At 46.3% G+C, this 26745-nt stretch overlaps 1 protein-coding gene across 2 annotated transcripts in view; it reads left to right on the top strand.

The window, feature by feature from the left end:
* prex2 (phosphatidylinositol-3,4,5-trisphosphate-dependent Rac exchange factor 2) overlaps positions 1-26745 on the top strand; it is a 200733-nt gene that overhangs the window by 168069 nt on the left and 5919 nt on the right. For both annotated transcript variants that reach the window (XM_036944101.1, XM_036944100.1), the window contains exons 37-39: positions 5378-5444; positions 5711-5901; positions 19075-19177. In XM_036944101.1, the coding sequence (XP_036799996.1) occupies positions 5378-5444; positions 5711-5901; positions 19075-19177 (361 nt within the window). The remainder of the gene's footprint in view (positions 1-5377; positions 5445-5710; positions 5902-19074; positions 19178-26745) is intronic.

A 26745-nucleotide genomic window follows, 5' to 3' on the forward strand; every position in this document is an offset into this window, starting at 1 on the left:
CATTCTAGCCAGTCTGGCGATATAGTTAATTAATTTCTACCAAGGAACAGACAGTCATTGTTCTAATTCTTGATTATATTTACACACATTATATTCAGTACTAGGATTAAAAAGAAAATTCATACATATACAGTAACATAATAGTATTCTGATTAGTCAGTCCTGATTGAAATGTATACATAATTAGTCATTATTGATAAAAATTCCCTTAACAACTGTGCAGCCGTATTCATTGATCTGGCCAAGGCTTTCGACTCTGTCAATCACCACATCCTCATCGGCAGACTCGACAGCCTTGGTTTCTCAAATGATTGCCTCGCCTGGTTCTCCAACCTCTTCTCTGATAGAGTTCAGTGTGTCAAATCGGAGGGTCTGCTGTCCGGACCTCTGGCAGTCTCTATGGGGGTGCCACAGGGTTCAATTCTTGGACCGACTCTCTTCTCTGTATACATCAATGATGTCGCTCTTGCTGCTGGTGAGTCTCTGATCCACCTGTTCGCAGACGACACCATTCTGTATACTTCTGGCCCTTCTTTGGACACTGTGTTAACAACCCTCCAGGCAAGCTTCAATGCCATACAACTCTCCTTCCGTGGCCTCCAATTGCTCTTAAATACAAGTAAAACTAAATGCATGTTCTTCAACCGATCGCTGCCTGCACCTGCCCGCCTGTCCAACATCACTACTCTGGACGGCTCTGACTTAGAATACGTGGACAACTACAAATACCTGGGTGTCTGTTTAGACTGTAAACTCTCCTTCCAGACCCACATCAAACATCTCCAATCCAAAGTTAAATCTAATGGCTTCCTATTTCGCAACAAAGCATTCTTCACTCATGCTGCCAAACATACCCTTGTATAACTGACCATCCTACCAATCCTCGACTTCGGCGATGTCATTTACAAAATAGCCTCCAATACCCTACTCAACAAATTGGATGCAGTCTATCACAGTGCCATCCCCATATATTACCCACCATTGCGACCTGTACGCTCTCGTTGGCTGACCCTCGCTTCATACTCGTCGCCAAACCCACTGGCTCCCATGTCATCTACAAGACCCTGCTAGGTAAAGTCCCCCCTTATCTCAGCTCACTGGTCACCATAGCATCACCCACCTGTAGCACGTGCTCCAGCAGGTATATCTCTCTGGTCACCCCCAAAACCAATTATTTCTTTGGCCGCTTCTCCTTCCAGTTCTCTGCTGCCAATGACTGGAACGAACTACAAAAATCTCTGAAACTGTAAACACTTATCTCCCTCACTAGCTTTAAGCACCAGCTGTCAGAGCAGCTCACATATTACTGCACCTGTACATAGCCCACCTACAATTTAGCCCAAACAACTACCTCTTTCCCTACTGAATTTATTTTATATATTTATTTATTTTGCTCCTTTGCACCCGATTATTTTTTATTTCTACTTTGCACATTCTTCCACTGCAAATCTACCATTCCAGTGTTTTACTTGCTATATTGTATTTACTTTGCCACCATGGCCTTTTTTTTGCCTTTACCTCCCTTATCTCACCTCATTTGCTCACATCGTATATAGACTTGTTTCTACTGTATTATTGACTGTATGTTTGTTTTACTCCATGTGTAACTCTGTGTCATTGTATGTGTCGAACTGCTTTGCTTTATCTTGGCCAGGTCGCAATTGTACATGAGAACTTGTTCTCAACTTGCCTACCTGGTTAAATAAAGGTGAAATAAAATAAATAAATAAAAATAAACTCCTATATATCTAAAGCAGACGCAGTAGCCTATCTGAAATGCATGTTGTGTCGTAGCAAGCCCCCGGCATATCTCTTATCTCTCTCTCTGGGGCTAGGACTAAGCTTCTCTTCCTTTTTATATTTTTTGACCCCCAAAATGGATAGACCTAATACAGTGGACGCCTAAGCCAATAGGCCTATGCAGTGCCCTGATGCAACTAGTGCTCATATCTCTAATAGCTGAACAGTGTGGTGGACAATATTTGTTTTAGGAAAGCAAAAATCGTGAAAGAAAATATGCTCTAAAATTTTGCATATGCTACAGATGGAAATAGTGTTTTTGTAATTAGTTATAGGCTGTTTTTAAGGACACGTAAATGTGTCTCATTTAGCTACTATCCGTCGTTTATGGAATGGCGCTGGCTGTGTGGGTGGACGGACAGCCTAATGGGTTACCTACCCAATATCCGTCGTTTATGGAATGGCGCTGGCTGTGTGGGTGGACAGACAGCCTAATGGGTTACCCACCCAATATCCGTTGTTTATGGAATGGTGCTGGCTGTGTGGGTGGACGGACAGCCTAAAGTGTTACCTACCCAATATCCGTCGTTTATGGAATGGTGCTGGCTGTGTGGGTGGACAGACAGCCTAATGGGTTACCTACCCAATATCCATCGTTTATGGAATGGCGCTGGCTGTGTGGGTGGACAGACAGCCTAATGGGTTACCTACCCAATATCCGTAGTTTATGGAATGGTGCTGGCTGTGTGGGTGGACGGACAGCCTAAAAGGTTACCTACCCAATATCCGTCGTTTATGGAATGGTGCTGGCTGTGTGGGTGGACAGACAACCTAATGGGTTACCCACCCAATATCCGTCGTTTATGGAATGGCGCTGGCTGTGTGGGTGGACGGACAGCCTAATGGGTTACCTACCCAATATCCGTAGTTTATGGAATGGTGCTGGCTGTGTGGGTGGACGGACAGCCTAAAAGGTTACCTACCCAATATCCGTTGTTTATGGAATGGCGCTGGCTGTGTGGGTGGACAGACAACCTAATGGGTTACCCACCCAATATCCGTCGTTTATGGAATGGCGCTGGCTGTGTGGGTGGACAGACAGCCTAATGGGTTACCTACCCAATATCCGTCGTTTATGGAATGGTGCTGGCTGTGTGGGTGGACAGACAGCCTAATGGGTTACCTACCCAATATCCGTCGTTTATGGAATGGTGCTGGCTGTGTGGGTGGACAGACAACCTAATGGGTTACCCACCCAATATCCGTCGTTTATGGAATGGCGCTGGCTGTGTGGGTGGACAGACAGCCTAATGGGTTACCTACCCAATATCCGTCGTTTATGGAATGGCGCTGGCTGTGTGGGTGGACGGACAGCCTAATGGGTTACCTACCCAATATCCGTCATTTATGGAATGGCGCTGGCTGTGTGGGTGGACAGACAGCCTAATGGGTTACCTACCCAATATCCGTAGTTTATGGAATGGTGCTGGCTGTGTGGGTGGACGGACAGCCTAAAGGGTTACCTACCCAATATCCGTTGTTTATGGAATGGCGCTGGCTGTGTGGGTGGACAGACAGCCTAATGGGTTACCTACCCAATATCCGTTGTTTATGGAATGGCGCTGGCTGTGTGGGTGGACAGACAACCTAAAGTGTTACCTACCCAATATCCGTCGTTTATGGAATGGTGCTGGCTGTGTGGGTGGACAGACAGCCTAATGGGTTACCTACCCAATATCCGTCGTTTATGGAATGGCGCTGGCTGTGTGGGTGGACAGACAGCCTAATGGGTTACCTACCCAATATCCGTCGTTTATGGAATGGCGCTGGCTGTGTGGGTGGACAGACAGCCTAATGGGTTACCTACCCAATATCCGTCGTTTATGGAATGGCGCTGGCTGTGTGGGTGGACAGACAGCCTAATGGGTTACCTACCCAATATCCGTAGTTTATGGAATGGCGCTGGCTGTGTGGGTGGACAGACAGCCTAATGGGTTACCTACCCAATATCCGTCGTTTATGGAATGGCGCTGGCTGTGTGGGTGGACAGACAGCCTAATGGGTTACCTACCCAATATCCATCGTTTATGGAATGGCGCTGGCTGTGTGGGTAGACAGACAGCCTAATGGGTTACCTACCCAATGCATATCGATGGCTGGTAAATAGCTTAAATGTCCGATAAATACAAATATTCCCGGTCATTTGTCCAGCGCCAATTTTTCCTAACGGACACCCTGGTGTGTGCGTTTGTGTGTTTGTAGACTAAACTTGATCTCCCCACCCTGCCAGTACTGATTTACAGCGTTATTAAATCCTGAACCATAACTGTTTCAATGTCAGGCAAAAATATCATTGTGATAATAAACATCAAGGCAGTCTGTCTGCAATCCCAAATGGTACCCTATTCCCTCCCAATGGACCCTGGTCTAAAGTAGTGCACTAAATAGGGAATCGTTGGGACTCATACATGTACTGGGCAGACTAAACTAAACATGAATGGATTAGCTTTTATTGTCAGCAGTATGAACAATATCCCTGGCATTACACTTTTCTAAACACAAGCCTAAACACAAGGAAACATGTCAATGGGAATCTGCAGGGATATGTCTCTATCCAGTATATGAGTAACAATACTTTGGCTAGCAGAAAGGATATCGCATATCGCCAACTGAAGATTCTTAGATGCAGGATAGGAGGCTAATGGCCACAGGCAGATGCATACCATTCTGTGTGGTGTGTGTGTGTGTGTGTGTGTGTGTGTGTGTGTGTGTGTGTGTGTGTGTGTGTCTCTCCAATGCTTGAGGCTGTGATGGTTGTAGCACTCTGATGGTTGTAGATAGTTGTAGTACCTGCCTTGATTCATAGCTTGAAGCATATTTGGTACAGTATAATAGGACACACACACACACACACACACACACACACACACACACACACTTGGTATAATAAGAGGGGGTTGACTGACTGTGACTGATTTTACGTACTGCTGAGCCAGCACCATTAGCATCACACACATCGTCCATTCTCCAGCCAGCCATCTCCATAGAATAGAGAGACCAGGCTAGTACTGCCTCCAGTGGCCACACTATGAAACTACACCCTCCAGCACACTATGAAACTACACCCTCCCCGCTCATTGAATGAATGAAGGAACGAAGCCCAGATGAGATGCTCAGTCTGCATCACAAATGGCACCCTACATAGAGCCCTGGTCAAAAGTAGTGCACTATATAGGGTATATAGGGAATAGGGTGCCATTCGGGACACATACTTAGTTTGTATATCTGCTGAGCTAGGATCTGGAGCTTGGACTGGGTGAGACAGATGATTTGATGCACCACACCACCCAGCTCCAAAACAAACACTTGATGGACTGCTGCCCTATTTTCCCTGCTTTGCAGAGCAGGGCCTGGGCCGGTCTGATCTGCTGCTACTGAGTCTGACCTATTGGTCAAATAAAGGTTAAATAAATTGGTGCAAAGGATATGGCATAACACGTAGGGCTACTGGTTGCCATAGTGTGGAGGGCTTACCCTAACCTCATGAATAGTCAGTTAAACATTGTTTATCATTAGCTAAAACCATTGTCATGCAAGGGAGCAGCATTGTCTAACCTTCCTGTGTTCCTCTCTACAGGGCTTTCTACCTGGATAAGTCCAACCTTCCCCCCAGCTCCACACCTAAAGCTGCCCTCATAGACAAGGTAAGAGGATCAGGAAACTCCAGCTTCATAGGTTAGTTACAGTGGAGTCGTGGTCTGATACTCACGTTATGCAGTCATAGCAATTAGCCTTGTCCGAGCCAGAATGATCCATGGCACAATGGTCCTGTTTCTGCAGAGCGAGACAGCTTGATGTACAAGTATACCCCCTGGACAGGACGCTAGTCAATCGCAGGGTCTGATACAGTAGTCATACAGTATTAACCCTCCCTCCCTTTCTCCTACCTCTCCTTCTCCTCTCCTCCCAGTTGATGCGTCCTCTGAATGCTCTGGAGGAGTTGTACCGGCTGATGGAGAGTTTCATCTCCTCCCGTCGCACGGCAGCCTGTCAGTATACAGCCTGTGGGGCGTCAGGAGTCGGCCTGCTTACCGTGGCATCAGAACTCTGCTCTCGCCTCGGAGCCACACACATCGTCATGTGCAACAGCGGCGTGCACCGGTGAGTGACAGAGAGAGAGAGCGGAGGAGAGGGGATCTGGCCGAAAATATTCAAATTAATAATAGAACCAATTGCACTTTATGGCAGTAAAGTGTGCGCTGTGCTTACAAAGCAAGACTTTGACAAATGGGACAAACCCCCAATGGAAACCCAGCATGCGGAACTCTGTACGAGCATCCTCAGGCTACAGAGAAAAATTACAAACATCACATGCAGAGCAGAATTAGGCCAATTCCCTCTTCTGATTAATATCTAAAGAAGAGCCACCAAATGTTAGAATAATTTAGAAACAAGTGACCCCCCCCCCCCCCACTTCGGACTGTTGTGATGACCGTATTACTGCATCTTACTGCATCACCAGCAGTTATGAGTCATGATCGCAGTGAAATTCCACATGACCGTTGACTCACGGTAAACTCCTCTTATGCACTCTGATGATCAATTTGGAGAAAGAAGTTCAACAGCAGGTTGAAGCTGAGTGGGAAAACATGGTCCTTGTGGATGTTTCAAAGCCAAATACAACGAAATGGACAGGGCTTTCTAAGGGGATGATTCATTCAAAACACCCGTGCATATGCATACCCTGAATTATAATAACGATTGTGCCATTATACAATACATAGCCAACCGCGTGTTACACATGGCAGAAAAACAAGCAACAATGCTGATGTAAAATATCTTTGGTACGTAATTGGTCTAGCCTACATTAATCAAATTTACGATTTAGCCTACAATTATAGTGAATTTGTTTTAGATTTTGAATAGCCTAGTGATAAGGCTTTTCTATTTTCATAATTAATAGACTGACACATTACTTTTAGCTGCAGAATGTCTCACCACCATGAGTTTCCATCTCCTCCCCTCTCTTTCGTTCCTTTCTACGGCGCGCATAGGGGGGGGGGGGGGCTGTCAACAGTTTAATGAAATATGTTTAGTTATGAAAACATGTTACTATCGATGTTCCCGAACAGATTTCAGTTGGTTTCCCAAATTAAGCACTTGGTAGCTGCAGAAATAGGGTTGGACAAAAGAGCCCCTGGGATACAGTGTTTGGGTGGAATGTCACCTGAGGCGCAGCGAAATTACCGTACGCACTGCAGAGGGTAGTGTATAGGGCCCAGTACATCACTGGGGCCAAGCTTCCTGCCATTCAGGACCTCTATACCAGGTGGTGTCAGAGGAAGGCCCTAAAAATTGTCAAAGACTCCAGCCACCCTTGTCATAGAGTTTTCTCTGCTACCGCACGACAGGTGGTACCGGAGCGCCAAGTCTGGGTAAAATGGCTTCTTAACAGCTTTTACCCCCAAGCCATAAGACTCCTGAATAGCTAATCAAATAGCTACCCAGACTGCATTGTCACCCCCCCACCCCCTATTTTACACTGCTGCTATTCTCTGTTTATTATCTATGCATAGTCACTTTCACTCTACCTACATGTACATATTACCACAATTACCGCGACTAACCGGTGCCCCCCGCACATTGACTCTATACCGGTACCCCCTGTATATAACCTCACTACTGTTATTTTACTGCTGCTCTTAATTATTTGTTATTTTTATTCATATTTTTTACTTGTCTATTTTTTACTTAACACTTCTTTTTCTTAAAACTGCAGTTTTGAGGGGCATCCTGAGTGGTGCAGTGGTCTAAGGCACTGTATCACAGTGCTAGCTGTGCCACTAGAGATCCTGGTTCGAGTACATGCTCTGTTGCAGCCGCACAATTGGCCCAGCGTCGTCCGGGTTAGGGGAGGGTTGTAACCACCAATTGGACAAGTGTTACGGCTCTCGTTGGTGGTAGAATGAGTAGACCAAGACGCAGCGTGGAAAGTGTTCATGATTTTAATATTCAAAAAACACTCAAACAAAATAACAAACGTGAAAAACGAAAGGGCACAGTTCTGTCAGGCACAGACACTAAACAGAAAACAAGGTCCCACAAAACCCAAAAGGAAAATGACAACTTATATGTGATCCTCAACCAGAGACAACAATAGACAGCTGCCTCTGATTGGGAACCACACACACACACACACGGCAGTGGTCTAAGGCACTGCATCGCAGTGCTAGCTGTGCCACTAGAGATCCTGGTTCGAGTACAGGCTCTGTGGCAGCCGCACAATTGGCCCAGCATCGTCCGGGTTATGGGACGATGCTGGGATGTCCTTGTCCCTTCGCGCTGTAGCGACTCCTTGTGGCGGCCAGGAGCAATGCACGCTGACACGGTCAGCCAGGTGTACAGTGTTTTCTCCGACACGTTGGTGTGGCTGGCTTCTGGGTTAAGCGAGCAGTGTGTCAAGAAGCGGTGTGGCTTGGCAGGGTCGTGTTTCGGAGGATGCATAGCTCTCGATGTTTGCCTCTCCCGAGTCCATACGGGAGTTGCAGCGATGAGACAAGACTATAACCACCAATTGGACAAGACTGTAACTGCCAATTGGATACCACGAAATTGGGAAGAAAAAGGGGTATAATAATAATATAAAAGTGCTTGTAAGTAAGCATTTCCCTTTAAGGTCTACACATGTTGTATTCGGCACATGTGACAAATACAATTGGATTTGAATAGCCTACCCAACATGAGTGCAAAACATAACGGTGGGAGAGTGGCCTCCATTCCCTATTCCAGTACATAGGTTACAAGTCCTTAACCAACAATGCAGTTGTTGTTTTAGTTTTTTCATTATTATACCCCATTTGATAATGGGCAGTTCTGAATCTAAACTAATTTGACATATTAGTAAAGAGCAGATTAAATTGAGAACAGACTAATGGGTAAAAATATGATCACTTGATGAGAGAACAGCTGTGCAGCCAGAGGCAAGGAACAGAGCCAAGCTTGAATAGCCGCATCATAGCCGCATCATAGTCGCATCATAGCCGCATCATAGCCGCATCATAGCCGCATCATGCAGCCCATATATGTTTTGATTTCTAAGGCCGACATGGTTTGTATCATTCACTACTAAAGTTGCCAAATAACTCTAAATCTATTGTATAGGACCTGTTTCAAATGATCACTTTTACACTCAACATAGCCACTTCATAATGTGCATTTGCTCCGGAATGGGAAAATTATCCTTTCTATGTTATTCACCTAAGTCCAATCATATTCTTCTTGTATGTAGCTTGTATGCTTGGAGGTCTGGAAATGCTAAACGTGTTTATGTTAATTACCGGTAAATTACCGTGAGACTGGCAGTCTTATGCATGACAATAACCGGCTGACAATTTCATGACCGCCACAGCCCTACTCCCACTCCTACAAAGCCCTTAAATGCCAAGATGTGACCATAGAGAAGAGTCCCCTCAGACAGCTGGTCCTGAGGCTAATTTCGCTAACCACTACCAAGGCAACAAAGCCTCAGGACACCACTGGTCCAACCAAATTATCACAAAGCAAAGAAAATAATCTATCACGTATTGGAAAGACAAAGTTAACTTCAATGCTAGTCTGCTTAGAGCCAAATATCTGACCACTATGACTGGTAGAAAATGAAGAAAAACACGGACTATGTACTCAGTGAGCACAACATGTCCATAGAAACTGGCCCAGAGAGAGGTCGAGACACAGCTGCATTTTCTCCTACATTGCCAGAACTATAAAGACTTACGGGCTATTTTCTTCCCCAAAATTTAAAAAACGAATACAAAGATTTTGAAACCAAAACAGAAAAGGAAAAAATCCAATATCGAAAAAAACTCTTAGCTGCAAAATATGTAGCTTCCTGACACACCTGTAGGGACAGCCAGTGGAATGACCAACCAGGTATCTATCTGCTTCATCATTTAAAAAAAATATCTGTCTGTATGTTTGCTTTGGCAATGTATATGGTAACACTTTCCATTGAGAGAGAGAGAGTGACTTGTACCCTTCTCCCATTGTCACCGCTCCTCTCACATTGTCCCCCTATTCTCACCCTCCCTCTCTTCTTTCTTCCTCTCTGTATCTCTACATTCTGTCAATCTCTGACAGTTACTTAGCAGGCTTGGCTTTCCACACACACACACACACACACACACACACACACACACACACACACACACACACACACACACACACGCACACACACACACACACACTATGTTCTCTCTATTTGTCTCCATCCAGCATTCTATATCCCCCCTACATTTCTATGGCATCTCCATTACCACATTGAATGTACTCATTAATAGGTCTGAATCCCAAATGGCACCCCATTTTCTATATAGTGCACTACTTTTGACCAGAGCCTTATACAGACAACAGGCTGCCATTTGGAACACAGTGTAGAACTTACTATTAACATACCTTCCTCTGCATTAGTTATGAAGCCAATACTCTTAGTAATGGCTTTCATTGTTCCTTAAAGAGATGGTTAGTGCCTTTTTAAGTGAATATAGCACTTTTTAGACGGGAAGTCAACGACAGGTCAATTACTTCCATTCTTATTACATTCCATGTCTGCGTTCCGAATGGCAACCCTATATCATGCACCGCTTCTGACCAGAACCCTATGGGCCCTGGTCAAAAGTAGTGCGCTTTATAAGGATTAGGGTGTAATTTGGGACGCTACCTATATAAGGGTCCATCTTTCACCTGCCAGATCTTGTCTCGATTCATCATCCTGTGGGGACAGAAATATCCTGATCGTTTGTCACCCCTGATCCCTGCTGCTGCTTCATTCTCTCTTTCATATTTTTATCTCTCTCTCTCTCTCTGTCAGTCTCTATTCCACACACACACACACACACACACACACACACACACACACACACACACACACACACACACACACACAGAGACACACACACACACACACACTTGCGTGTGGTGGTGTGAATGACAGTGTGATAAAGTGTTGTGGAGTGAGCTGCCCGGCTGGCTGAGCTCTAATAGAAAGCCCCCGTCAGACTAGTGACTGCTGCTCCTTTATTAACTCACAGCCGTGTGTGTGTGTGTGTGCGTGCGTGTGTGCGTGCGAGCGAGCGAGGATGTGTGTGTTTGAGCACCACTAACTGGCCACAAGTCACCCATACAGGCAGGCTAAGTGTAGCGTGACAAGGCAGGTCAATTCTAGGGTTATTTGTCGGCCTGTTTTCCCACCCTAAATGCTATTCCATCTAGAGGGTTCTATAGAACGGGTTCCTGGTTCCCGGTACCATGTTTTTCTTCCACAGACTGTGTTTTTCTACGTACAGAACCATTCTGCTCTAACTTCATATTAATCAAAACACTGTTTATGGAACAATTCTTCCATAATCAAATATTCATCAAACTCTGACGCAGTACAGGATACAGCTTAATAACATGCTTTTTCCCCGGAACAATTCCAAACCTGACGAACCCAGTTATCCCAAATGGCACCCTATTCCCATTATAGTGTACGACTTTTGTGGGGCTCTAGTCAAAAGTAGTGCTCTAAATAGGGAATAAGGTGCCATTTGGGAATCTGACTGTGTGAAATCTTAATGGATTCCAGAAGGGTAGAAATAAGGAAATAGCAGGATGGTATTTATGAAACACTATGAAGCCAGGCCAATAGATTAGTAATGTAATGGAAACTGCACTATCAGAGAGAGAGGCAGGCAGGCAGGCAGCTCACACACACACACACACACACACACACACACACACACAGGTTGCTCTATTGATGTGATTAGTTGGCCTGATGGGCGAGGTAGCAGTGAGGTTTAATAACAGTGAAAGCAGCAGCAGTGTGATATTCAGGGTCTCAGCAGTTTACAATGTGCTGCCTCCGCTCCTCTGTTTCTCTACAATGTGCTGCCTCCGCTCCTCTGTTTCTCTGTTTCTCTACAATGTGCTGCCTCCGCTCCTCTGTTTCTCTACAATGTGCTGCCTCCACTCCTCCGCTCCTCTGTTTCTCTACAATGTGCTGCCTCCGCTCCTCTGTTTCTCTACAATGTGCTGCCTCCGCTCCTCTGTTTCTCTACAATGTGCTGCCTCCGCTCCTCTGTTTCTCTGTTTCTCTACAATGTGCTGCCTCCGCTCCTCCGCTCCTCTGTTTCTCTACAATGTGCTGCCTCCGCTCCTCTGTTTCTCTACAATGTGCTGCCTCAGCTCCTCTGTTTCTCTGTTTCTCTACAATGTGCTGCCTCCGCTCCTCTGTTTCTCTGTTTCTCTACAATGTGCTGCCTCCGCTCCTCTGTTTCTCTGTTTCTCTACAATGTGCTGCCTCCGCTCCTCTGTTTCTCTGTTTCTCTACAATGTGCTGCCTCCGCTCCACTGTTTCTCTGTTTCTCTACAATGTGCTGCCTCCGCTCCTCTGTTTCTCTGTTTCTCTACAATGTGCTGCCTCCGCTCCTCTGTTTCTCTGTTTCTCTACAATGTGCTGCCTCCGCTCCTCTGTTTCTCTACAATGTGCTGCCTCCGCTCCTCCGCTCCTCTGTTTCTCTACAATGTGCTGCCTCCGCTCCTCTGTTTCTCTGTTTCTCTACAATGTGCTGCCTCCGCTCCTCCGCTCCTCTGTTTCTCTACAATGTGCTGCCTCCACTCCTCTGTTTCTCTGTTTCTCTACAATGTGCTGCCTCCGCTCCTCTGTTTCTCTGTTTCTCTACAATGTGCTGCCTCCGCTCCTCCGCTCCTCTGTTTCTCTACAATGTGCTGCCTCCACTCCTCTGTTTCTCTGTTTCTCTACAATGTGCTGCCTCCGCTCCTCTGTTTCTCTGTTTCTCTACAATGTGCTGCCTCCGCTCCTCTGTTTCTCTGTTTCTCTACAATGTGCTGCCTCCGCTCCTCCGCTCCTCTGTTTCTCTACAATGTGCTGCCTCCGCTCCTCCGCTCCTCTGTTTCTCTACAATGTGCTGCCTCCGCTCCTCTGTTTCTCTGTTTCTCTACAATGTGCTGCCGCCGCTCCTCCGCTCCTCTGTTTCTCTACAATGTGCTGCCTCCGCTCCTCTGTTTCTCTACAATGTGCTGCCTCCGCTCCTCTGTTTCTCTGTTTCTCTACAATGTGCTGCCTCCGCTCCTCTGTTTCTCTATTTCTCTACAATGTGCTGCCTCCGCTCCTCCGCTCCTCTGTTTCTCTACAATGTGCTGCCTCCGCTCCTCCGCTCCTCTGTTTCTCTACAATGTGCTGCCTCCGCTCCTCTGTTTCTCTGTTTCTCTACAATGTGCTGCCGCCACTCCTCCGCTCCTCTGTTTCTCTACAATGTGCTGCCTCCGCTCCTCTGTTTCTCTGTTTCTCTACAATGTGCTGCCTCCGCTCCTCCGCTCCTCTGTTTCTCTACAATGTGCTGCCTCCACTCCTCCGCTCCTCTGTTTCTCTACAATGTGCTGCCTCCGCTCCTCTGTTTCTCTACAATGTGCTGCCTCCGCTCCTCTGTTTCTCTGTTTCTCTACAATGTGCTGCCTCCGCTCCTCTGTTTCTCTGTTTCTCTACAATGTGCTGCCTCAGCTCCTCTGTTTCTCTGTTTCTCTACAATGTGCTGCCTCAGCTCCTCTGTTTCTCTGTTTCTCTACAATGTGCTGCCTCCGCTCCTCTGTTTCTCTGTTTCTCTACAATGTGCTGCCTCCGCTCCTCTGTTTCTCTACAATGTGCTGCCTCCGCTCCTCCGCTTCTCTGTTTCTCTACAATGTGCTGCCTCCGCTCCTCTGTTTCTCTACAATGTGCTGCCTCCGCTCCTCTGTTTCTCTGTTTCTCTACAATGTGCTGCCTCCGCTCCTCTGTTTCTCTGTTTCTCTACAATGTGCTGCCTCTGCTTCTCTGTTTCTCTACAATGTGCTGCCTCCGCTCCTCTGTTTCTCTGTTTCTCTACAATGTGCTGCCTCCGCTCCTCTGTTTCTCTGTTTCTCTACAATGTGCTGCCTCTGCTCCTCTGTTTCTCTACAATGTGCTGCCTCCGCTCCTCTGTTTCTCTGTTTCTCTACAATGTGCTGCCTCAGCTCCTCTGTTTCTCTGTTTCTCTACAATGTGCTGCCTCCGCTCCTCTGTTTCTCTACAATGTGCTGCCTCCGCTCCTCTGTTTCTCTGTTTCTCTACAATGTGCTGCCTCCGCTCCTCTGTTTCTCTGTTTCTCTACAATGTGCTGCCTCCGCTCCTCCGCTCCTCTGTTTCTCTACAATGTGCTGCCTCCACTCCTCTGTTTCTCTGTTTCTCTACAATGTGCTGCCTCCGCTCCTCTGTTTCTCTGTTTCTCTACAATGTGCTGCCTCCGCTCCTCTGTTTCTCTGTTTCTCTACAATGTGCTGCCTCCGCTCCTCCGCTCCTCTGTTTCTCTACAATGTGCTGCCTCCGCTCCTCCGCTCCTCTGTTTCTCTACAATGTGCTGCCTCCGCTCCTCTGTTTCTCTGTTTCTCTACAATGTGCTGCCGCCGCTCCTCCGCTCCTCTGTTTCTCTACAATGTGCTGCCTCCGCTCCTCTGTTTCTCTACAATGTGCTGCCTCCGCTCCTCTGTTTCTCTGTTTCTCTACAATGTGCTGCCTCCGCTCCTCTGTTTCTCTATTTCTCTACAATGTGCTGCCTCCGCTCCTCCGCTCCTCTGTTTCTCTACAATGTGCTGCCTCCGCTCCTCCGCTCCTCTGTTTCTCTACAATGTGCTGCCTCCGCTCCTCTGTTTCTCTGTTTCTCTACAATGTGCTGCCGCCACTCCTCCGCTCCTCTGTTTCTCTACAATGTGCTGCCTCCGCTCCTCTGTTTCTCTGTTTCTCTACAATGTGCTGCCTCCGCTCCTCCGCTCCTCTGTTTCTCTACAATGTGCTGCCTCCACTCCTCCGCTCCTCTGTTTCTCTACAATGTGCTGCCTCCGCTCCTCTGTTTCTCTACAATGTGCTGCCTCCGCTCCTCTGTTTCTCTGTTTCTCTACAATGTGCTGCCTCCGCTCCTCTGTTTCTCTGTTTCTCTACAATGTGCTGCCTCAGCTCCTCTGTTTCTCTGTTTCTCTACAATGTGCTGCCTCAGCTCCTCTGTTTCTCTGTTTCTCTACAATGTGCTGCCTCCGCTCCTCTGTTTCTCTGTTTCTCTACAATGTGCTGCCTCCGCTCCTCTGTTTCTCTACAATGTGCTGCCTCCGCTCCTCCGCTTCTCTGTTTCTCTACAATGTGCTGCCTCCGCTCCTCTGTTTCTCTACAATGTGCTGCCTCCGCTCCTCTGTTTCTCTGTTTCTCTACAATGTGCTGCCTCCGCTCCTCTGTTTCTCTGTTTCTCTACAATGTGCTGCCTCTGCTTCTCTGTTTCTCTACAATGTGCTGCCTCCGCTCCTCTGTTTCTCTGTTTCTCTACAATGTGCTGCCTCCGCTCCTCTGTTTCTCTGTTTCTCTACAATGTGCTGCCTCTGCTCCTCTGTTTCTCTACAATGTGCTGCCTCCGCTCCTCTGTTTCTCTGTTTCTCTACAATGTGCTGCCTCAGCTCCTCTGTTTCTCTGTTTCTCTACAATGTGCTGCCTCCGCTCCTCTGTTTCTCTACAATGTGCTGCCTCCGCTCCTCTGTTTCTCTACAATGTGCTGCCTCCGCTCCTCTGTTTCTCTACAATGTGCTGCCTCCGCTCCTCTGTTTCTCTACAATGTGCTGCCGCCGCTCCTCTGTTTCTCTGTTTCTCTACAATGTGTTGCCTCCGCTCCTCCGCTCCTCTGTTTCTCTACAATGTGCTGCCTCCGCTCCTCTGTTTCTCTACAATGTGTTGCCTCCGCTCCTCCGCTCCTCTGTTTCTCTACAATGTGCTGCCTCCGCTCCTCTGTTTCTCTACAATGTGCTGCCGCCGCTCCTCTGTTTCTCTGTTTCTCTACAATGTGCTGCCTCCGCTCCTCTGTTTCTCTACAATGTGCTGCCTCCGCTCCTCTGTTTCTCTACAATGTGCTGCCTCCGCTCCTCTGTTTCTCTACAATGTGCTGCCTCCGCTCCTCTGTTTCTCTACAATGTGCTGCCTCCGCTCCTCTGTTTCTCTACAATGTGCTGCCGCCGCTCCTCTGTTTCTCTGTTTCTCTACAATGTGCTGCCTCCGCTCCTCCGCTCCTCTGTTTCTCTACAATGTGCTGCCTCCACTCCTCTGTTTCTCTACAATGTGCTGCCTCCGCTCCTCTGTTTCTCTACAATGTGCTGCCTCAGCTCCTCTGTTTCTATGTTTCTCTACAATGTGCTGCCTCCGCTCCTCTGTTTCTCTACAATGTGCTGCCTCCGCTCCTCTGTTTCTTTGTTTCTCTACAATGTGCTGCCTCAGCTCCTCTGTTTCTCTGTTTCTCTACAATGTGCTGCCTCCGCTCCTCTGTTTCTTTGTTTCTCTACAATGTGCTGCCTCCGCTCCACTGTTTCTCTGTTTCTCTACAATGTGCTGCCTCAGCTCCTCTGTTTCTCTGTTTCTATACAATGTGCTGCCTCCGCTCCTCTGTTTCTCTGTTTCTCTACAATGTGCTGCCTCAGCTCCTCTGTTTCTCTGTTTCTCTACAATGTGCTGCCTCTGCTTCTCTGTTTCTCTTTCTCTGCAATGTGCTGCCTCTGCTTCTCTGTTTCTTTCTTTCTTTCTTTTTATCTCCCTCTTTCTCTCGCTCTCACTCTTCTGTCTCTCAAGTCACCCCACAAAACCCTTTAGATGGGGGGAGCAGGAGGTGAGGGCTCACACTGTTCCACAAATACTAAGAAGAGAGTATCTTTAAAATGACGACGGACTGATTGAGAAGAGGGGGAAGAACAAAAAGAGGGGGGACAGGCAGATTCTCATTCCCAGATGCTTTGAATGGAATCACTACTATTTATCTGAGCGACTGCTGGAGCCAGGAAGTTAGTCACATTTAGTAGCTTTTCAGTCATCTCTTTACAGTAGGATTATCATCTACTGACGGGCGCTCAAAGATGTTTCAGAGACGACCAATGACCACTGTTCATTGTTGTTGCTTATCCGCCATGTAACCTTTCCCGGGAGTAAAAGGCAGAGTTTCTGCAAATAGGTAATGTCTCCTATAAAATGCGACCGTAAACATCTCACACACTGCTACATTCACTTTCAACATTGCATGTCATACATCAAAGCTGAGATCCTTCTCTCTCTCTCTCTCTCTCTCTCTCTCTCTCTCTCTCTCTCTCTCTCTCTCTCTCTCTCTCTCTCTGTGTCTATTTCCTTCCCTTTCTATTTTCGTGTCTCTTGGTACCATTTTCATTCCCTCTCTCTTCCTGGTTTATCTGTATGGGCCCAGGGCGAGGCGAATGGAGCTTGTAAATTGGCTGTGGGTTGAAAGCAACGGCATAAAGCAGATGGGTATAAATCAGCTGTTGCAGTGACACCAGCCCAAATGAACAGAGACTCTGCCAGCATCACACGCACGCGCTCACACACACACACACACACAGACACACCTCAGCCTCATGAGCCTGGTCGTGGCAAGACCAAAATGGTGGCTGAACAATTCCTTGTGGGTTGTGGCACCAGGTAATTAGACAAGCTTTAGGTGGTTGGTAGGGAGTCATGGTATGACCGCTGACTTAGTCCCTCGCCATGTTGTTCTATAGTCAACTGCTGTAAATGTGGTCAAAGTCAAGTGTTCGTTCTGGCTGGTGGGTAAATGTACCACACAAACATGAGACAAGGTGGGAGGATAGTTTATCCTCATGTCTTTGACAGCAGCACACCTACTCAGCCATGTTCTAGAAAGCTGACACCAGTCCAAAGCAGTTAGTGGAAATGAAGCTCAACAGGACTTTCGGCTCCGCCTGATGGTGTCGTAACCCTAGTTGCTCCAACTCATGTCCCAGGAAACTATGGTGATACATATTGTATTGAATTAAGAAGAATTGAACACGAGAGAGAAGGTTGGTTGACAGTTTGTCATCACGTCTTTGACAGCATACCCACTGTAACGTTGACAACAACTAGTGAAATGTAGAGAAACATCAAACTCCAATGATCTACCGTTTTTCACCAATGTCCTCTTACAGGAATGCTAGCTGGCGGTATGAGAGAGTTTAGACAGTTACATTGTCTGTAAAAGGGTTGTGGATCGATAGGGCTGTGTTGCTTGTTGTCGGACAAGGGGTTCCCTAGAGGCCTTGACATCTGCCGCTGAATGTATACTGTACACTAGGGTGGTGTGTGTTTTGAAAGGGTTACTTACTGTAACTTGTGAATCAATCCGAAACTCAGAATACACTTCACACACATCACACCTCATCTTCAGTGAGAGTGTGTGTCTGAGGACACCAGGGTTTTGTCTCAAATGGCACCATATCCCCTATATAGTTTGCTTGTTTTGATCAGGGCCCATAGGGCTCTGGTCAAAGGCAATACACAATACAGCCAAAGGGTTGTCATTTGGGACACCCTACTGTGTGCTTGGAGTCGGCTAGCTGCCTCACAGGGATGGAATGTTTCAATTCTCTCAATGAAGGTGTGCGAAAGCTTCAATCTGAACAGAAGGTTTCTCTCTCTCTCTCTCTCTCTCTCTCTCTGTGTGTTATTTTAAATCAAAAGACAGGATTCATTATTATCCTAGTTGTTAGTGAGCTGTGAGTGACATTATAATGACTATTAGATGCATACATCAGCAGACCTATATGCTAAGGCAGACAAATATAATGATGACACAGCTACAATAACAGATGAATCACTATTTTGTACTGGTAGGGGAAAACGACTTTATAGCAGTGTTGTCAGTAATGCCTTTAACTATATTTAGTTGATAGGCTGAGGCAAAGGGAGAAATATGATGATAATGAGTGTCAAGAAGAGCAAAGCAAGATTTGTATAATTAGATTGTACTGGCAATTAATAGGGGGATTTTGTCCTAGTAGGGAAACAACTTTACAGCTTTGTTGTCAATAATGGTAACTCAGTGTTCCTTATCCACCAATGGAAGACATGCCTCACAAGTCCTCAACTGGGAGCTTCAGGAAATAGTTCCCGCAAAACACCAGTCTTAACGTCAACAGTGAAGAGGCGACTCCGGGATGCTGACCTTCCAGGAAGAGTTGCAAAGCAAAAGCCATATCTCAGACTGGCCAATAAAAATAAAATATTAAGATGGACAAAAGAACACAGACACCGGACAGAGGAACTCTACCTAGAAGGCCAGCATCCCGGAGTCGCCTCTTCACACTTGATGTTGAGACTGGTGTTTTGCGGGTACTATTACTGAAGCTGCCAGTTGAGGACTTGTGAGGCGTCTGTTTCACAAACTAGACACTCTATTGTACTTGTCCTCTTGTTCTGTCCAAAGCACTTACCTCTGACCTCTGTACCCTCTACAGCTGTACCCTGAGTGTGACCCTGGAACAGGCAATCCTATTGGCTCGTAGCCACGGCCTTCCCCCACGATGCATCATGCAGGCTACTGACGTCATGAGGAAACAGGTATGGAGCTAGCAAGTATAGTTAAACACGTCCACACTCACTCACTCACTCACTCACTCACCTACTTTTACACCCCAATAACCTGGTTGTTATTGCAAAAAGGAAATGTGTTGTTTTCAGTGAGATACAGTACCTGGCTGAAGAAAGTTTAGATGAATACATCACTCCTCTAGTACCCACTCCCCTCATCTCAAACCCCTCTGTTCCCCTTGACATTCTACACATCCCTTTTCCTAATGCTACTTCACAACAGCAGACTAACCTACTACAACAGTTTTGATAAATGAGCGTACACACAGTTTTTTTTAAATTTTACCCCTTTTTCTCCCCAATTTCGTGGTATCCAATTGTTGTAGTAGCTACTATCTTGTCTCATTGCTGCAACTCCCGTACGGGCTCGGGAGAGACCGTACGGTCTCTCACGGTCCTCCGATACACAACCCAACCAGCCGTACTGCTTCTTAACACAGCGCGCATCCAACCCGGAAGCCAGCCGCACCAATGTGTCGGAGGCTACAACGTGCACCTGGCAACCTTGGCTAGCGCGCACTGCGCCCGGCCCGCCACAGGAGTCGCTGGTGCGCGATGAGACAAGGAGATGGCCAATTGTGCGTCGCCCCACGGACCTCCCGGTCGCGGCCTGGGAGGGGACTCTGATGGCACAGCTGGCGCTGCAGTTGGCGCCCTTAACCACTGCGCCACCCGGTAGGCCTCTTTCTAGGTTTTTTAAACACACCTCAGCCATACGGTGAACCATCCTTTCTTGGAGACTTGCATAAAAGCACAGCCTCTTCTTGTACCATGCAAAGCACTGTAACGGTTGTTTTTATACTGTGTCCCTTCTTTCTCAGAGAATGACCACTAAAAGCACAGTCTAAGCTTGTAACCTTTCAAACCTAAAGAACGGGCTGCTATTGTTCTCAATGACACACAGGACCTGGCTGTATAAAGGTTAGGTGAATACATGTTCACCACTCCCCTCCCCTCAAACCCCGCTGTTGTTCCCCTTGACATTCTCCAGGCCTTGTTACATAACGCTACTTCACAACAGCAGATAGATGTATTATTCCAACCTTGCTGAGGAATGGATGTGTGTGTGTTTTGAAGAATGGTTTGCTTCCGGCAATGAGAATATGCGGTTAATAATTCAACAGTTTTGATCTCCTCCAAAGGAGACGTCGTAACTCGTGTGGTGGATATTTACATTTTTGGGAGAAAAAGAAGAATACATCTCTTTAGTTCTGCTGTAGTGGCTAGGTCTATGTTCCAAATGGAGCAAGTTTCCCCTGTATAGTGCACTCCTTTTGACCAGGGCCCATAGTGAACCATTCTTTCTTGGAGACTTGCCTAAATATGGAATAGGGTGCCATTTGGGACACAGACCATCTATTCAGTTGTGCTGTAATTGCTAGGTCTCGTGGCTAGATCCACTATACTCCTTGTGTATAAAATATATTTTTCAAAAGACACGCTCGGTTGCAAAATATGTGGCCTGAGTCCCAAATGGCACCCAATTCCCTATATTCCCCCTATGGGCCCTGGTCAAAAGTAGTGCACTAAATAGGGAATAGGGTCCCATTTTGGAGTTAATATCCAAAAGATACGCTCATGTAGTCGCTAATTCTATTTGTCTTTGAAGAGTCATCGCCAACTGAGATTATGCCAATAACCAATTTTATTTTAATCGCCAGGCAAAGCTTGTTATGCTATATCTATTTTATTTCCAAATGGCCTGAATAGTTTAGCATTGGTTACCTTTACAGAAATAATGTTTGTTTGCGTCCCAAATGGCACCCTGTTCCCTATATAGTAGGGCCATAAGGCTCTGGACAAAAGAAGTGCACTGTATAGGGAATAGGGTGCCATTTGGGACTCAAACTCTGTGGTGTTGGTTCCCTTCCTGGACTTATTTAACAAAAGCGAGAGCTCGGTCTCTGTAAACCAGCAAGTTTACTGCTGCATTTGAGCTAGTTGTCATTTTTACCTCTGTAAGGCTATTTCTAAAAGCTTCTCCTCCCTTCTCTCTCCTTTCTCCCCCCTCTATCCATTTCTCTCTCTATCTGATTATATTGTTGCCAGAATTGACTCCCCTCTGCTTGCCAGCATACAGGATAGGGGTGTGTGTGTGTATGTCTGCTCGTGCTCGTGCATGGCTACTTAGTTAAGTCCAACCGTCTACCCGAGGGCTCAGGGAAACGGTGAAACTATTACTATCCCTCCATACTCTCTCGCTTTCCCTCCACACATTTCTTATTTATTTTCCCAGGTAAAGTCGTAGTGTCATTCAGAGGCTGTTCTGTCTTGGCCTGTATCTCCTCACCTCATTAGTAAGACTGTGAGTGGCCAGCCAGCCAGCCAGTCAGCCACAGGGTAATGCATAGATCGCATCCCTAATGGCACCCTATACCCTATGAACTGCACTACTTTGGACCAGGACCCACACACACCCACCCACAGGGCTCTGGTCAAAAGTAGTACCCTATATAGGGTATAGGGTGCCATTAGGGACGCAGCCTGATAATGGAAACCTAGGGTAGAGAGAGGCTACTTTGGCTCGTCTTCGGTCTCACAGAGAAGAAGTGGGCAGTTGACCAACAGGAGCACTATACTATTAGCTGTTTGACCTTCAGCTGGAGTAGATGGTTGATACTTATTCAAAAAGACTAGGCGTTCATCCAAAATGACACCCTATTCCCTACATAGTTTACTACTTAGTGCACCTATGAGCCCTATGTGGTCAAAAGTAGTGCACTATGTAGGGAATAGGGTGCCATTTGGGACATATACTTTGAGGGTTTCTATGCACACGGGGATTGAAGTACGTAATGATGTTCATTTGAGTAGGCTGAAGTGTGTTCGTGTGCATCCCAAATGGCACCCTATGGGTCCTGGTCAAAAGTAGTGCACTATAATAAGGAATAGGGGATCATTTGGGACTCTACGTGTTTGAATGGATTCTTTACAGAGACACAGTGAAAGAGCCTTTTGTCATTAGTTCTGTTTTGCAAGGTAATGGCACAGTGCTAGGAGACCATATTTCATGCTGTGTATTGTATTTTCAAAATGGAGATTAATGCTGTATGGATATAAGGATTTATCTTGTTTGTTCTTTACAGTGCATTTTTATTTTGTCAACTTTTAACATTTTGAAACGTTGTTGACTATGTCTCAAGGTCATTCACAGGTCATTAATTAAAGTGGTATTACATTTCTTCTCATTTAAAACCACAAAATATTCCCGGGACATTTCTAAATGTCTAACTCCATTTATGAATCAAATCAAATTCATTTATAAATATTGTTTTACGTCAGCAGATGTCACAAAGTGCATATACAGTATGACCCCAGACAGTTCAGTCCAAGCTAAGTGAGAAAGATGTTTTGTTTTTTTATTCACCAGACAGGGTCAGCCATAGTAATATAGTAATATAGTAATATGGCGCTCCTGGAGCAAGTTAGGATAAAGTGTCTTGCCTGGCTCAGGTATTTGAACCAGTGACCTTTTGGTTACTGACCCAACGCTCTAACAGCTAGGCTACCTGCTGCAGCCAGTTAGCTTTAACCGCTAGGCTACCTGCTGCAGCCAGTTAGCTCTAACTGCTAGGCTACCTGCTGCAGCCAGTTAGCTCTAACTGCTAGGCTACCTGCTGCAGCCAGTTAGCTCTAACTGCTAGGCTACCTGCTGCAGCCAGTTAGCTCTAACCGCTAAGCTACCTGCTGCAGCCAGTTAGCTCTAACCGCTAGGCTACCTGCTGCAGCCAGTTAGCTCTAACTGCTAGGCTACTTGCTGCAGCCAGTTAGTGTAATAGAACAGTCTGCAAAAACAGCCAGTCCTTTTTGCATCCCAAATCGAACCTTATTCCCTACATAGTGCACTACTATTGACCAGAGCTATATGGTCCCTGGTCAAAGCAGTGCACTACATAGGAAATCAGGTGCCATTTGGGACAAAGCCCTGGAGTCCTTGGTTTTCTCCTTTTTAGACCAGACAGATACCACGTCATGAATATGATGAATAAGATGAATATGAATGCTGTATGTCATTCACTAAGATTCCTTCCCAAATGGTACCTTATTCCCTATTTAGTGCACTACTTTTGACTAGAGCTCTGATCAATAGTAGTGCACAATATAGGAAATAGGGTGCCATTTGGGAAACAACCAAAGTCTTCTGTATCATAGAATATGATTCCAACAGAAATCACCCATCATAATGTACCTTGAGTCCCTTGTCAACGCTCAATCTGGAAAGAATTTGAATTGCATATCTGTTTGAAACTTTCCCAGGTTAGGGTAAGGCAAGGTCAGACTGTTTAAGAAGTCTCTTTACTGACTGGCCCATGGGTGTAAATGAGTCTTCCGCTATTAATTTGAATCCTTTCACTATTCATCAAGGGCAATGGGTCATAGCGTTGAAGAGCAGTCTCTCTAAGACAAACCTCTTCTCTGAAGTATGCTTCGGTCTCTCAGATGTGTTTCATTGCCTAATAATGTTTAAGTAACTCTTAAGTAACTGTTTTGAAATCTATTCTCAAGTGTGAAGCTAATGGAGACTCCAGACAGAGGCTAGGGACCACTGGAAAGTATTTCACAAATGAACCCATGCTTACCTAACCAGCCTTTCCAATCTCTCCAATCTCAGTCTCCCATTTGCTCATCCAACCCCTCTTCTCTCCAACTAAACTCTTTCTCTATGTGAATGTGTCCTCAATCAACCTAATAAAGTTGAATAAATACTAAACCCTATAGAGGTTCCAACATCCCACTGGTCACCCAGAGTCCCTGGTCAGGTAACCAGTCTCAACATCATTCTCCCATTGGTTTATTCAACCCGTCTCCAATACAACTCTTCCACAAGTCGTTGCAGTGTGAGATTGTGTCCTCAACCAACTTACCAACTGCTGTGTCCTCTAACACTTAAAGCCGTTGCAGATGGAAGAGTGCCAGTTTCAGTGCTCCGTTCCTGACAGTGGGGAATCTCTACCTGGAGGGTTCAATGTGGATGGATCACTGTGATAGACATCGCTGTAATTACTGATGCTATACACACACACACACACACACACACACACACACACACACACACACACACAGGAGACTGTCTGACTGAATGACTAGGGTGTACTTACAGACGGGTTAGACAGGTTATGGACTCACAGACAGACTTGTTAGACATTGGTGATGCTACTGGAGTAAGAGAGACTGACGTTTCGGTGACATTCTGTGTGTTTGCGCGTGTGTTTGCCTATGCAACTGTGCATGCGATCGCACTCGTGTCTGTGTGCGTGCGTCTGTGTGAACGCAGGTGTTCTGGTGTCTGACAGGGTTTAACTCAGAGTGGCTGAGTTGCTTTATTTCCCCCCTGTACTCTAGTATCTGCAGACTCAGAACAGAACACTACAGTAACAACATTAGTGCTGATCATACACCCCTCTGTGTGCTGATACAACTATCTCTCTCTCTCGCTCTCTTTCTTTCAATCGCACCTGCTCACCCCCAGCTACCTCATCTAACCCCCATCTATCTCTCTATTTCATCTCCTCACACCCAAGGCTACAAACCGCTGCTCGTTGGTTTTACCAATAAAGAAGTGTTTTAATTGACTTCCGCTGTCCTCCGGGTTCGCTGAATTTCCTTTGCATCTCCACCCACCAGGGGCACTTTCTTCTCCCATCCCCTCACACATCTTTCTCTCAACCCAGTCTGTGATCCTATCTCTCTCTCCTCCATCCTTCCATCTCCCTTTCCATCACTCTGCTCCCTCTACCTCCCCCTCCCCTCCTATAGATCTGAATGGACAGTACACAGCGGTATCTCGCACAGTGTCGGACCGAGCTGTACTGTATGACACCCCCTTAACCACCCAGCTTATTTATAGATGCTGTTAATGTAGAGGAAATGTTCAGGATTTACACCCAGGTGGCCTGCACGGTGACTAGTCACCCCAGGCCCTGATGGATAGATACAGTATATAGATAAAGGCCCATCTCTGCGTTTCACATGGCACCCTATTCCCTATGTAGTGTGCTATGGGCCTTGGTCAACAGTACTGCGCTATATATGGAATAGGGCGCCATTTGGAATGTAGACTATTTCTGACCTCTCTTGCTTTCTCTCTCTGGAGGAAAACTGCACATTAAACAACCAGCGGCAGCCGTGATTAAATCTGATTGATTCTCATCTCTGAGTCATGCCCGCATCCCTCGTCCCTCAGGCATTGGAGACATGTCGTCTTTGTCCTAAATGGCACTCTATTCCCAAACGTCTCTGGTCAAAGGTAGTGCACTATGTAGGGAATAGGGCGCCATTTGGGAGGCAGATATAAATGATGTGGCCTAGCCCCTCGGGCTCGTCTGGATGTACAAACGAGTCGATCCAACAAGGCCATGAGGGTCTAAAATACAGAATGGGGATGTTGGATCTCTTTTATCATAACTTTTAGCTGTTCTCCTGGGTCGGATGAGAGATGTGCGTTTCCACACCTGGTGCCCCAAGGCTGTCACTAAAGTTAAGTTGGAATTCAATGATTTGCTCAATTTCGACTCTCTACCCTTCTCCCGACATGTGCGTTCAAATAACCCCCTCATGGATTTAAAAGGAATTGACAAGTGTGAGAACTAAATAAAGAGGGCATATCCTGCATATCCTGCAGCCATGCTTCCACCAATCCAATGCTGTTAAATGCATTCGGAATGAAGAAGGGAGAAGGGTTGAGAATTCAGAACGCAGCAATTGGTTTCTACAATGATTTGAATTATGTTCAGAGTGTCTTTATGCATTGTGGATCAAGGTCTTGTGGAGCAGAATGGTTCAGTGATGCTGAAAAAAGTGTGATCTGAGAAAACAGCAGGAGATCATATAATATTTATGCTTTGAGGCCTGCTTGGTACAGAAACTCAGCAACAAAAGAAATGTCCCTTTTTCAGGACCCTGTCTTTCAAAGATCATTTGTAAAAATCCAAATAACTTCACAGATCTTAATTGTAAAGGGTTTTAACACTGTTTTCCATGCTTGTTCAATGAACCATAAACAATTAATGAACATGCACCTGTTGAACGGCTGTTAAGACACTAACAGCTTACATACGGTTGGCAATTAAGGTCACAGTTATGGAACTTAGGACACTGAAGAGGCCTTTCTAATGACTCTGAAAAACACCAAAATAATGATTTCCAGGGTCCCTGCTCATCTGCATGAACGTGCCTTAGGCATGCTGCAAGGAGGCATGAGGACTGCAGATGTGGCCAGGGCAATAAATTGCAATGTCTGTACTGTGAGACGCCTAAGACAGCACTACAGGGAGACAGGACAGACAGCTGATCGTCCTCGCAGTGGCAGACCACGTGTAACAACACCTGCACAGAATTGGTACATCTGAACATCACACCTGCGTGACAGGTACAGGATGGCAACAACAACTGCCAGAGTTAAACCAGGAACGCACAATCCTTCCATCAGTGCTCAGACTGTCCGCAATAGGCTGAGAGAGGCTGGACTGAGGGCTTGTAGGCCTGTTGTAGGCAGGTCCTCACCAGACATCACCGGCAACAGCTTCGCCTATGGGCAC

This window comes from Oncorhynchus mykiss, chromosome 15 (genome assembly GCF_013265735.2).
Source record: "Oncorhynchus mykiss isolate Arlee chromosome 15, USDA_OmykA_1.1, whole genome shotgun sequence".
Lineage (NCBI taxonomy): Eukaryota > Metazoa > Chordata > Actinopteri > Salmoniformes > Salmonidae > Oncorhynchus > Oncorhynchus mykiss.